Source organism: Halyomorpha halys, unplaced genomic scaffold (assembly GCF_000696795.3).
Source record: "Halyomorpha halys isolate HHAL.00 unplaced genomic scaffold, Hhal_1.1 Scaffold999.1, whole genome shotgun sequence".
Taxonomy (NCBI): Eukaryota; Metazoa; Arthropoda; class Insecta; order Hemiptera; family Pentatomidae; genus Halyomorpha; species Halyomorpha halys.
Window position 1 is genome coordinate 619,259 of NW_027106312.1, and position 12,374 is coordinate 631,632.

The window sequence follows — 12,374 nt, forward strand, 5'->3', positions numbered from 1 at the left end:
TTTATTTGTTTAAACAAATCTTATTAACACACCAAATTTGATAAGCCTGTTCAATTACCATATTCAATTATCTTTAATACATTTTTAATCATATGTTCTTTATAAAATTATTTTGATTGAGTTTTTATAAAGTTAAAGATCATCATTTTGTTTATTGTAGTTTATATTGTTTTTATCTTTATGCTTTAGCTGTAATTATATTTCTGATTTTATTACTCTTGAGTTGGTAATTCTTCCAATTTTGGTATATATTCATCAGTGATTTTGAATTGTGAATTAATTAATGAGAAATGTTTTTTAACCACTATAATTGCTTTTATAACATCAGCAACAGTTATAATAACCCTCCACTCCCACTTAGTTCAATACAAATATATCACAACGTGAGTTGTCTTGACCAACCCAGACAATTTTTATGCATTATGATTGTGTATTTGTAATTAATTGTATACTATAGTAATCTAAATACTATAGTACTACTACTAAGTACCAATGTGATAAAATGTTTCAAATCATTTTTTCTATTAATTCCTGCAAAATTTAGTGCTTAAAATTGCACATCTTTTTAATTACAGAAAAGGTTTACAACATAATAAATATTTTTGAGAGTTTACAGAGGTGCTTTAAGAGCTCGTAACCGTTTTATTTATATGAAAGTTAATTAATGAATAAGTATTTCAATTAGGTACATGATAAAATACGTTTATTAGACATCTATTTGAGTGCAAGGTGTTTCTGGAAGAAAATGCATCTTACTACGAATACCTAATGTTATTTGTGTTCTAGTTTTGTTATCTCATACTTTTTTCCTGCAAAAATGATTCTATAGTTGGGTAGTTCCGTAAAGACAGTGTTATTAGTTTGGAATGGTTGTATTGTTTGTCCAACAATATTACTTTTTAAGGAGTGAAAGTTGTTATAGCAATATAGTAATTAAAAAAATAAAGTGGAATCAAGTTCTAAAATAACTAACCATTTAGTGACCTGTGTATATAGTCTTATTTTGTAATTCCTAAATATAGAGATAGCAGTTACTAACTACTACCTCAAGCTGTATGTGATTCCACTTAATAGGGTAATGAATACACATACAGATGAAGTAACTTGGAAAATAACAAATGGGTTTGTTTACAATTTGAAACCAATATAGATAACTAAATGAGTAGTTGGTTTAGTATTTTTTTTTAAATAAGTATCATAACAGATTAAATGCAGCTGTAGACTTAATGGTGTACATCACATCTTTTAAACTATATTTAAAAAATTATGTTCTTCAAAATAAGCATAAGGATCTCATTAAATTTATTTTATAGTAATAGTAGTATATTTTTATTTAATAACATATCAGCCTGGTGGGCCTTACATGTTTGATATAACAGTAATATTTATTGTTTTGTTTAACAATTAATTGTGGGGAGTGAGGGGGAGGGGTTAGTCTAGTGGAAAAGACACCCCTCATTATTTTAAATGCTATAATTATTAAAAAATTGTGAATTATAACGACAAAGGTAAAAAAAAAAAATGATAAATAGATAAAAATAATTCTCAAGAAGATAGAAAAAGAAAAGCTTATAACAAAAACAATGGGATATATAGCTTTAAGGAAATAAACAATTGACTTCTAACAGGAAAAAAAGGTTAATTTGAGAAAGATACAAAGATAAAAAATAGATAAAACAGTAGTAATGGCAATAACAGAATGGATAATTTTAGAAATGTCCTGCTGCAGCATGGGCTTGAAGAGATTGGATTTCCCAAATTGTTAGTTACTGCTTCTTTATCTGCCGTTAACTGAGAGTGGAATTTTATGAACTGTTTTGTGATGTATTCTTCTATTGATTCCATTTATAGTTCCCGACGCAATTGGCTGTTTGTTACAACTGCAATTCTTAAAACCTTATTTTGAAAGGATTGTAATTTTTTATTTTTGCCTCTCCCCAGACTTCACAGCCATCCTTCTGTAGGTTTGGGTTAATTTAATGTTAATATGGTGATTCCAAGTAAGGTGGTGATTCAGATGAATTCTCAGGTATCTTACTGCTTCACTGGCAGGAGCCTATTGTACTTTTTTACATTTGAGGGTTAGTTCCGTTTGATGGGCTTCTGAGACTAAAAAACTTTTGAATTACATTTTCTAATATTGAGACTTATCATCCATTTAGTACTGTTCAAGATCATTAAGGTGACTCTGCAAAGTTTTCTAGCTATTAATATGTTGTTATTTTGAGAGAAAATTGCTGTATCTTCAGTGAATATAGCTATGAAGGTGTTTGTGGACTGGATGATGTCATGAACATAGAAGCTGAACAGAACTGGAGAAAGGACCGAAACTTGTTGAGTACCAGCATGGATTTGTCTGAGGGTAGAATTTGTGTCATTTATTCTAACAGATGTTCTGCCATTGAGGAATGACCTCAGAATGTCATATAAGTACTTTGGAGTGTCTACCCTCTTTAGGTTTTATTGGAGACCTTATCGAACGTTTGTTGGAAATCGAAGAACGTTACCAGGGTGTGTTTCTTCATTTCGAATCCGTTTATTATAAATTCTGATAGCCTTGCCAGTTGGTGAGAAGTGAAATCACTATACTGAAAGCCCAATTGAAATTCAGGAATAATTTCATTGCACTGAAAAAAAGAGGAAAGATGTTTTTTTATAACTGATTCCAGTAGTTTTCCAAAAATGGGTAATAAACTGATGGGTCTATAGCTGCTAACTTCTTTAGTGTTTTTACCAGGCTTGTGAATTGCTATGAGTTAGGCTTCCTTCCACATATCGGGAAAATATTCAGTACGTAGACAACTATTTAAAATTGGCGTGATGAAAATGAAAGCTTTCCTGGGTAACATTTTAATAGCTATCACTGGGATCAAATCATGGGCAGGACTTGTCTTTATTTTAAGCCTTTTAATTAGTTCTTGGATTTCTTTTTGGGTCGATATTTTAGGTGGGAGCTGAATTATTGTGTGGGGGAGATTTAAATACCTTTCAATTTTATCATTAACTATATTCAGACTTCTTTCACGTTATGTATCGGAGAATGTTTTCTCAAAAAAATGTGCCAACACTTCAGCTTTTTCGGCGTTGTTAATGATGAATTCATCATTGTTTATGAGACTCGGAATTTTATCAAAATTTATTTTATGAAAATAATTGATTATGGGAAGAAAATATATTATTTGTTTTTTTATAATTTTGTGTTTTTATTAAAACCATTTATTAGTATTAAATTAAGTATGAAAAATAGTAGGTAAATATGGAACTTTGAACAAAGATCTATATGAATGTATATGTATATATTTTGGAGCAGCATGACCTAATGGTATTAACTCCAAAGAAGTGGTTTATATCTATTCATGGGTTGTAGTTGTACATACATATATATATATATATATTTATTGTATACTGTATACATTATAAAATTACACATTCACAATAACAAATTTCATGAATTACAATAAGTTTTACGAAGTGGTGCTATTTAGTGTGATGCTAACTTAAATGTGAGCAAAAAAAGTTGGGAAACATTGCTATAGCCCATGCTTATTGATGTTGGCCATACTTACATATAATATACACAGTGGATAAATTTATCCCAGGATTGCTTTATTTATTAAGTTCCACAAGAAGCAGAAAGCTATCATTTAACTGGACTACTAACTGTATCCATGCTATCTACAATATGTGGGATCCTCTACTGATTGAAGTAGGCCACCCATGATGTATTATTTGGGTTTCTTACGAAAAAAAAATTGTAGTGATTCATTAGATCCAAACATTACAGGACCCTCGCATGTTTTGCATTGTTTTCTAAACATTAATATACTTTAGATTAATGTTAATTAATAACGTGAGAAAAACTTTAATATTTTGATTTCATTTAATTAGGTATGTATGGTGTCTTTTTTTTTTTTTACAGATATCTTCCGAGGGTTTATCAAGCAATTCTTGCATCTGCCACTCTAACTGAAGAAGTATCAACCTTAAAGGGACTACTTTTACACAATTGTGTTTCTTTAAAATTACAGGAGCCCGGTGTTGCACCAATAACTCAATTATTCCATTACAAATACTTTGCTGAAGAGAAAGAAAAAGCTCTCATCCTTTATGCACTTTTTAAACTTGGCCTTGTCAAAGGAAGAAGCATAGTTTTTGTAAATACAGTGAACAAGTGTTATAAGTAAGTATCTTTAGTATCTATTTTTTTTCATTCTTTTTAATGAGAAGTATGTAGCACCTTAGTTTTACATCATTTATGCAATTTTCCACCATTTTTTTATAAATACAAAACAGATTTTAATTAATTAGTTGTAGTCAAATTGACACTTTTATCTCCAATGATGTCGCCTGTACCTCAAACCGACTTGAATAGAGGATTAGCGTTGGCCTTGAATTCTGGACCATCATTTATATCTTTTCCTTCTTTCTACTATAATAACATTTCTTTTGTTATTCCTATAGTGAAGTATTGGTCTTAGTACATTTTTTTTTTCCGATTTATTTACTAATTATCTTTGTGGAATACTATATTTCATTTTTAATTGATATCATAGTAGTTTTAACTCATTCGCACCCTAGAACCTAGGTTTTAAATATCAAGAGACGAATTTGCTTCTATGTTTGTCTGGTTTGGCTGACCAATTTCATTTTTAATTGATGTCATGGCAGTTTTAACTCACTCGCACCCTAGAATCTAGGTTTTAGATATTATGGGACAAATTTACTTCTATGTTTGGCTGACCAAACCACACAAACATAGAAGCAAATTTGTCTGGTTCCTTATAGCAAGCATAAAACCATACTACCATTAATCTGATTTCAATGTATTTTTTTAGATTGTGAGGGTTGGTATCTGGGGACCCATACCAATTTCAACAAATTCTGTCCTGAACTTTTACTTACACATGATTAAGCTTATTTTTCTTGATACATTTATATTTCGAAAAAGGCTCTTGCAATTTAGTCCAAAGTTGGAGATTGGTTTATAAATTGTCCAATATTAATTTTATCAAATTTCATCTAGCACTTTTCTTACGCATGTGGATACATAGTTTCCTTGATACACCTGTAGTTTGAAAAGGGGTTGTCTGATTTGGCCCAAACTTATAAGAAAGTTGGCAGGATTGGTGTAAAAATGATCTTTTATGTACTTAATTAGTGAAAGTATCTTCTTTGATAAGTCTATTCCTTAAACAGCTCGTCCTGTATTTGAGAATTTGCTCTTTTTCTTCTCCCATAAAAAATAGTTAGTAGATTTTTAAAAATTAGAAACTTATGAAAACATTTGATAAACAATTTCCAGAAGGAAATTTCTGGTGGAAGTTATTAGCATTGAAAAGAGTTTATATCTTTCTGTGGAAGACTAGTTATAAAGCAGTATGTTCCTCACAAAGTCAGCAAATATGGAGACAAAATTTATTAATTGCTTTGGAGGTTATTCATGAAGTTATGAAATAAGCTAATAAACAAAGGCTGAAAAGGGGATGATAGATTCAGCTTCTGCAATAATTTAGCAAAGGCATTGCTGGAGTAAGTAAAGAATTAAGTTTAAGTTTAAAGGCATCCAACTAATTCATCTAGGAAAAATTGGAAAAACAGAAAAGGACTTCCTGGAGAAATCATCCTTAAAAATGGGAAAAGAAAAAGCTATAATTACAATCTTTCTGGTGAAAAAGTGATATGATGTGATAAGTTTAATCCACATTGCCATAAAAACTTTTAACGATAAGCTAATCTAATATAAATAGATTGTCTATCATTCAGTATGTAAAAAAAAGTGTAAAGGAATAGGAATCCCACTGAACATAAATAGGAAGTTACTGGAGCAATGTTTAGTGAGATCAACTCTCTGGTTGCAGGCCGCCTGTTAGTTAAGTTTGATTCTAGATTGATGCCCGAATGAATTACAGAATTAAAACAATACCACTCTTGTTTCATGTACTTGGACCAACGTAGACATTCAGGCTCAGGGACCTACCTAGTGAATCTGCGATGCACAAAGCTGGGTGTCCAGGCCTTTATCTCCTCAATAGAATATTATTGTTTGATAAATTGGATAAAATGCTGGTATACGGTTGGTCTAAGGTACAGAGGGGAGAAGAGAGGGAGGGGTAAGAAGGTAAAACAAAAGAGTGAGAAACCTTGTTAAATATGTTTGAATAAAGGTAGGAGAACACGTCTAGCTTTAGAAAAGACCGTTACTCCTTTTAAGTTTATTTAGTTTGTCAATCTTTTTTTTTTTATTGTAGAACTAAAGATTTTTAAATGTCTGCATTTATTTTGTTCCCCAGGTTGAAATTATTTCTTGAACAATTTGAAATTTCTACATGTATTTTGAATTCAGAGTTGCCAGCTGTTTCACGAATCCATGCACTTTCACAGTTCAATGATGGAAAGTATAGCATAATTATTACTTCTGATGAAACTGAAAATGAAAATAATACAAATGACAAAAAAACTAAGTAAGTATTATTTTTATCAGTAATTTTTATTAATTTTTTTTTATTGACCCCATCATTTCTGAAATACAGAGGGAGGGGTTTCTACAGGTTATCTTCATGTTCTAGCCATGGCGGTGAATCAAGTTTTTATTTCGTAGGACTGCCATAGAAATAAAAGTCGACCCCTAGGCTAGATTAGCTGCAGTAAATCAACCATTTACCAACTTGCAAAGATAATCTTATTTAAGTTAAATGTCTAAAGCTGAAATAGCTATTTGATTAAGTACATTAGTTAACAATACATATATGTAGTATTAATGCTCCTATTTGGCAATTTTAAGTAACTCATGACATAGGACCCAAACGAAACTTCAGATCCTTGAACGGTATTGTGCGAAAAATTCACAATGGTCTTAAACCCTGAAAAAAAGTTCTGGTTAGCCATAAGTCACCACGAATGAAAAAATTAAAGTCACTGTTTTGGCAAAATAAACCCCCTGGGATTTACAAAATGTTATGTTATAACTACCTAGGAGTTCCATTTTCAACATCGGCAAAATTTTCTAAGGCTGCTGAACAAGCAGAGGTCAAATGTTACAGGAGCAAAAGTATTTTAATAAGAGAAGAGAGAGATGCGTGGGAAACTCTTCAATTCAATGGTCTCCTCACTCCTCAACTCTTTTTTGCACATGAGAAATTTGGGGCTTAAGATATTTTGAATCGATCGAATTAGTCCTATTGAAATTCTTAAGTAATTATATATTTGGCCCAAATCTACTCCTAATTATATAATATGATTGGAAACCAGACATTTGCCCGTTCTAATGAGTTTTAAAAAAAACTATAAAGTTTTGTTTGAAAATATCTTTATTGCTAGACCATCAATTTCTAGTGTTTGCAAAAACTTGTGGGTGTAAACACTTGGCAGCCTAATCTTGAATTGAAATGGATTTCACAAGTTACATAGTTAGCCGCTTCTAATTTCGTTCAAGAGTACTTCAATGTTTTTTGGATCCAAAATATTAATAAAGAACAAAAAAACTATTTTGGACAGGTTTATCTAATAACCTATGTCCTATCATGGGAATATCGCTCATGTTTTAAGGTCTGAAGAAGTTTGTAAGTAATGTGTTCACCTTATCACAAATGGCTTAAAGCATTTGATCCTTGAATGTTCGTTTGTTGAGATTCATAGAAAGATATATCTCGATAAATATGTCAATGTGGGAGAGAGTTTTAGATATTATAAGTTTTGGATACTTGAACAATGTGTTTTACTTTATTATTCGTATGTTTGACTCCCGTATTTTACTTAATAGCCTGTAACATTAAATCTTATAATTATTCGTGCGTTAGTATATCAAATAAATAAGCACATATTTTGTTACCTGTTAGAATGGCAACAAATACATCACATTATTGCAACTTATAGAAATACATTTAAGTTTATACTGATCTGAACAATTTGTTTTATATTAATGTATTTATCTTTTTTACTTTTTATATTGTCCTCATGTATTATATCATGTCTTATATTGTACCTGTTATTTACAAACTAACAGTAACTGACATTGATTGGGCCAGACTCCACGCCTACGCTGTTTATATTCCTAATCTATTTATGTTCTAAATCCATTAATGTTCTAAATCTATTAATGTTCTAATCTATTTAAAATGTTCAAATCTACAACTAATTTAAAGTATTGCGCATTCTTTTTGTAATTTCTTTTCAAGATAAACTTTTATATGCATTGTTTATTTGATGTTGTTTTCTTATAATTATTGAAAGATTATCTTTCATTATAACTTTTATCTCATTTTGATTTCTAGGGATAACCACCCAACTAAGGACAAAGAGTCAGGAATTTCCAGAGGTATTGATTTTAGGGATGTTTCTAATGTAATTAATTTTGATTTTCCTAAATCGGTGAACAGCTACATTCATCGAGTTGGAAGAACAGCTAGAGGAACAACAAAGGTAACTGTTATATTAACAACTTTTTAACAACTCATATTATATAACATATTTGTCATTCACACATCCATATCATTAAACCTTCTTTATTTTTAAATATTTAAAAATAAATGTTATTGAAGCGGGAAGATAAAAAATGCCGATCTATATTTGAGCAAAAATGAGGTCTTATTACAGATATCTCTTTACCTGATCCTGAATGTTTGAAAGCTGTGGCAGTGATTTCAAAATACATGTAATAGTTTTCTATATGGCAAAATTTAATTTACTTTAGGTGTGTATTGGATTTCCTTGGTTTGATTATTGTTATTAATAACATTTCTTATTAAAATAAAGTTAATTCCGTCATTAATATAGACTTAAAGGTTAAGCTTGCAATAATTCAATGGTCAATTAAATTAAGACTTCAAATATTGCATTTTCTTCAAAAGTTGCATTATTTTTCTGAAATTTTCTAATGTGTCAGATATAATTTTAAAAAAATTAATAATTGATTTAAAAATTATACCTTGTAATATTATTTATGTTAAATTTTTTTTTTAACATAAAATGATTAGGACAATAGAACTGTGAAGGCTGCCTCGAATCTTTTTTTTAATACTGGTACCCCTACTTCCAATTTTTTAAAGAGACTTTATTTAGTAACTTTTACTGTTTAATCTGACTTTTTTCTGATGGCTCCATCTGTAGAACATCCTTCATTCCAACTACGAGTATATATAAGATTCCACATTCGGCTGTTTAAGCTTTTTAACCTGGAATGAGTATTAGAGTAGAGATTCAGTATTTTTATTATTATTACATGAAGGTATGGATAACCCTTCTTCACTAGGACCCGTTTGGATCTTTTTTGAGATACCTCTTTAGTTATCCCATTCATTTTACTATGTAGGTAAGTCTTTAGGGTTACATCTAGTGATATCTTGAGTTTTGTGTGTTGCAGCCTGTACAAGAACAGGGCTTCACATTTCACATGTACACAGAATATGCTCAGCCTTTTCTTCATCGGGGCACATATTACAGTTGAAATCTTCCTCTAATTTTATCCTCTTGATATTTGTTTGTGGACAGTGGCCCAAGAAGAGACCCACCCATTGTTGTTCTCAACTCCTTTGTCAGGGTTAAGTAAAATTTGACCTTTTACTTTGACAAATTGATGGAGAATTGTTTCATCCTAGGTAGTAAAAAAATAAATTATTATTATTATTATCCCATGCATAAAGTTCATTGATGGATTCAATATACAATGATGTATCATGTTAAGCAGTTTATTTATATATGTATAATTCTTGATAAACATAAATGTTAAATATGGGCGTTGATGACCTCAGGGTTTTACACCCTTAAGCCCCAGACAACAACAACAACATGAATGTTAATTTGAAATTTAAAGAGATTTTAAAATTACTTTTTAAGGAACTTATTTTTGATCTTATCCTGATTGCCGGGTTCTTGCTGATTTGTCTCGCTATCTATCTAGTGTCAATATATCACCAGCTGTTGATCCTTAATTTTCTGCAGCCTAATGTTAAAATATTACTTTGCTGAGGTATGACTAATTTTCAGATTTTCTGAAGGTTCCTATTACTGATGATTAGATAGGAGAGGGGTTCAATTAAATTAATATTTTAGGAGAAATATTTACTTTGAATCAGGCAGTTGAGTGCTACAGAGAATTTAGTCACTAGGGTCCAACTAGTGAAAGTTGGAACGGTGAGGTTCCTCTGTATTTTGTTTACCTTACTCAGTATTTTCTCAGAATATTCTTTATATATTTTACTGTTGGTTAATCTGAAGACCTGTTTAAGCCTGCTTCTAATGAACCTCCATTGGTGACTTGTAATTTTATCATTTTTTTCCTTGTTGCTTCTATTAAGACCAGAATTATGAAGGAAAAACAAAAGGGCTTAAACTACCTTGAAATAACTGAAACTTGTGAGTATTACACTAAAAATTAGCAAAGGGTACCTTAATTAAAAACTTTTTTTTTAACTGAGCATCTTTTATGTTTAGTCCTTCCAATGATTTCTATATTTTTTTCCTGATAGTATTTCCATAATGCAGGTGGTTTCATTTTCCCCTGATCTACATTTTAGTTAGGCTCTACTGTATTATTTTCCTTTACTATTTCATCTTGAAGAAAATATTTGCAATTCAAATAATTATTTGAATTTATTATTTTTAATGAATTTATGTAAAATAAGTTAATAATAATACGATGTTATTATTAACTAAAATAATAATAAAAAAGAGAAAAAAAAAAATGTTTTCTTTCTACTTTATTATATCATGTTAAAATATGTAATTTATAAATGTCCGATCACGGATTGATTAGTATGCTGTGTAATGTGGCAACCCGATGTATTTGGGCAGCATGAATGAATAAAGCATTTTTCTATCTCTTCTATTGTAAGATACCTTTGATTAATTATGTAGCATCATTTATGTTTTAAAATTTCTCTCTTAGGTAATTTATTTTCTTTTGCAGGGTACAGCAGTATCATTAGTGAGTGTTAAAGAGAAAGAACTTTTAGATGAAGTTGATTCTTTCTTAGCAGAAAGACTTTCTATTCGGGGCCAAAATATTTTCAGGTAAGTTATTTATACATCTTCAATGTTTTTCCTTGCATTGTTAAAGTGCAGTTAACATTTTATATTATATACTGAGTATTCCTCTGAAATAAATATATAAGTTCACTGTATTTGGCTATTTTTTGTGATATTTATTTTATACATTATCAACATATGGTTGCTATGATGATTGCTGCACTTAAAACTATTGAAGATTTTTTTTTTATATCTGCTTTTATACGTATCTTAGTTTTTATTTCCTTCAATGACTTCTTTCTTTTATTATGTAAACACTTCTACTGAATTCACCACAGGGATTTCCAATTTAATATGAAAGAAGTTGAAGGCTTACAGTATAGAGTAAAGGAAGCCTGGAAAGTTGTTACTGGCCTTGCTATTAAAGAAACCAGACTTGCAGAAATTAGAAGAGAACTATTTAATAGTAAAAAATTGAAGGTAATCATAGTTTTGATCATTTTATGATTTATTTTTATTTTTTTAGTAACACATTCAAATTTGGTAGTTATTTAAGTGGTCTTTCATTTAACTCCAGTTAAATTAATTAAATCCATTAATTAACTCTATATATAGCTTATTGTGAAAAATCTGGAAATAGTGCCAACTTTGATAAATTATGTTCAGTTATTTCAATAACTGCAAACCCTGCATCCTATCAAAATCAGGAGGGAAAATAACATCCAACATGTCCCAAGATCAACATCTGCTTGACTTTACTAATGGTGCACCATTTAAAGGGAAGATGCTGACCTAGGTTTTCACTACGGGGCAGCATCGTAAGATGGCAATAACTATTTTAAAAAAATCTTTTGTGCTCTTTCCCCAAAAACACATTTTTCCTGATTAGCCTTAATTTAAAATTCTGTAAAAACTTATAACCATTCATTTTCATAACTCATTGCTTTATGAATTATGAAAATCATAATTATTAGCTTGCTATTCTCAGGGTGGAAATAATTTTTGTTATTATCATTTGATATTATTGATCATGCCTAATTTTGTTTAAAAAAATGTTTTTTCAGCATTATTTCAAGGACAACCCTCGAGACTGGGAAACTCTGCGACATGATAAAGCTACTCATGTTATAAAATTAGCAAGTCATGTTGCAAATGTTCCCGATTACCTAATCCCTACCTCACTTCGTTCCGATCCATCTCTTATTCGAAATAGAAAAAGGTCAAAACCTCCTCCAAAAGCAGCAGGAATGGTGCAGAATAAATACAAGGTAAGAATCAAGTTATTTAAATTCTAGTTACTAATTAAACATATGTAATTGATTAATATATATTTATGTTATTATGATTAATATATATTGCACTTTGTGGGAGTACCTCAATTGGCTTTAAAAATAGATAACAAAATAGATCAA

General features: G+C 30.1%; 1 protein-coding gene across 1 annotated transcript in view; it reads left to right on the forward strand.

Annotated features, from left to right (window-relative positions):
* Window positions 1-12,374, forward strand: part of Hlc (putative ATP-dependent RNA helicase DDX56) — a 28,228-nt gene that overhangs the window by 15,310 nt on the left and 544 nt on the right. Inside the window, exons 5-10 of the mRNA XM_014431699.3 lie at window positions 3,920-4,180; window positions 6,291-6,461; window positions 8,271-8,418; window positions 10,904-11,007; window positions 11,301-11,442; window positions 12,027-12,230. Coding sequence (XP_014287185.2) covers window positions 3,920-4,180; window positions 6,291-6,461; window positions 8,271-8,418; window positions 10,904-11,007; window positions 11,301-11,442; window positions 12,027-12,230 — 1,030 coding nt within the window. The remainder of the gene's footprint in view (window positions 1-3,919; window positions 4,181-6,290; window positions 6,462-8,270; window positions 8,419-10,903; window positions 11,008-11,300; window positions 11,443-12,026; window positions 12,231-12,374) is intronic.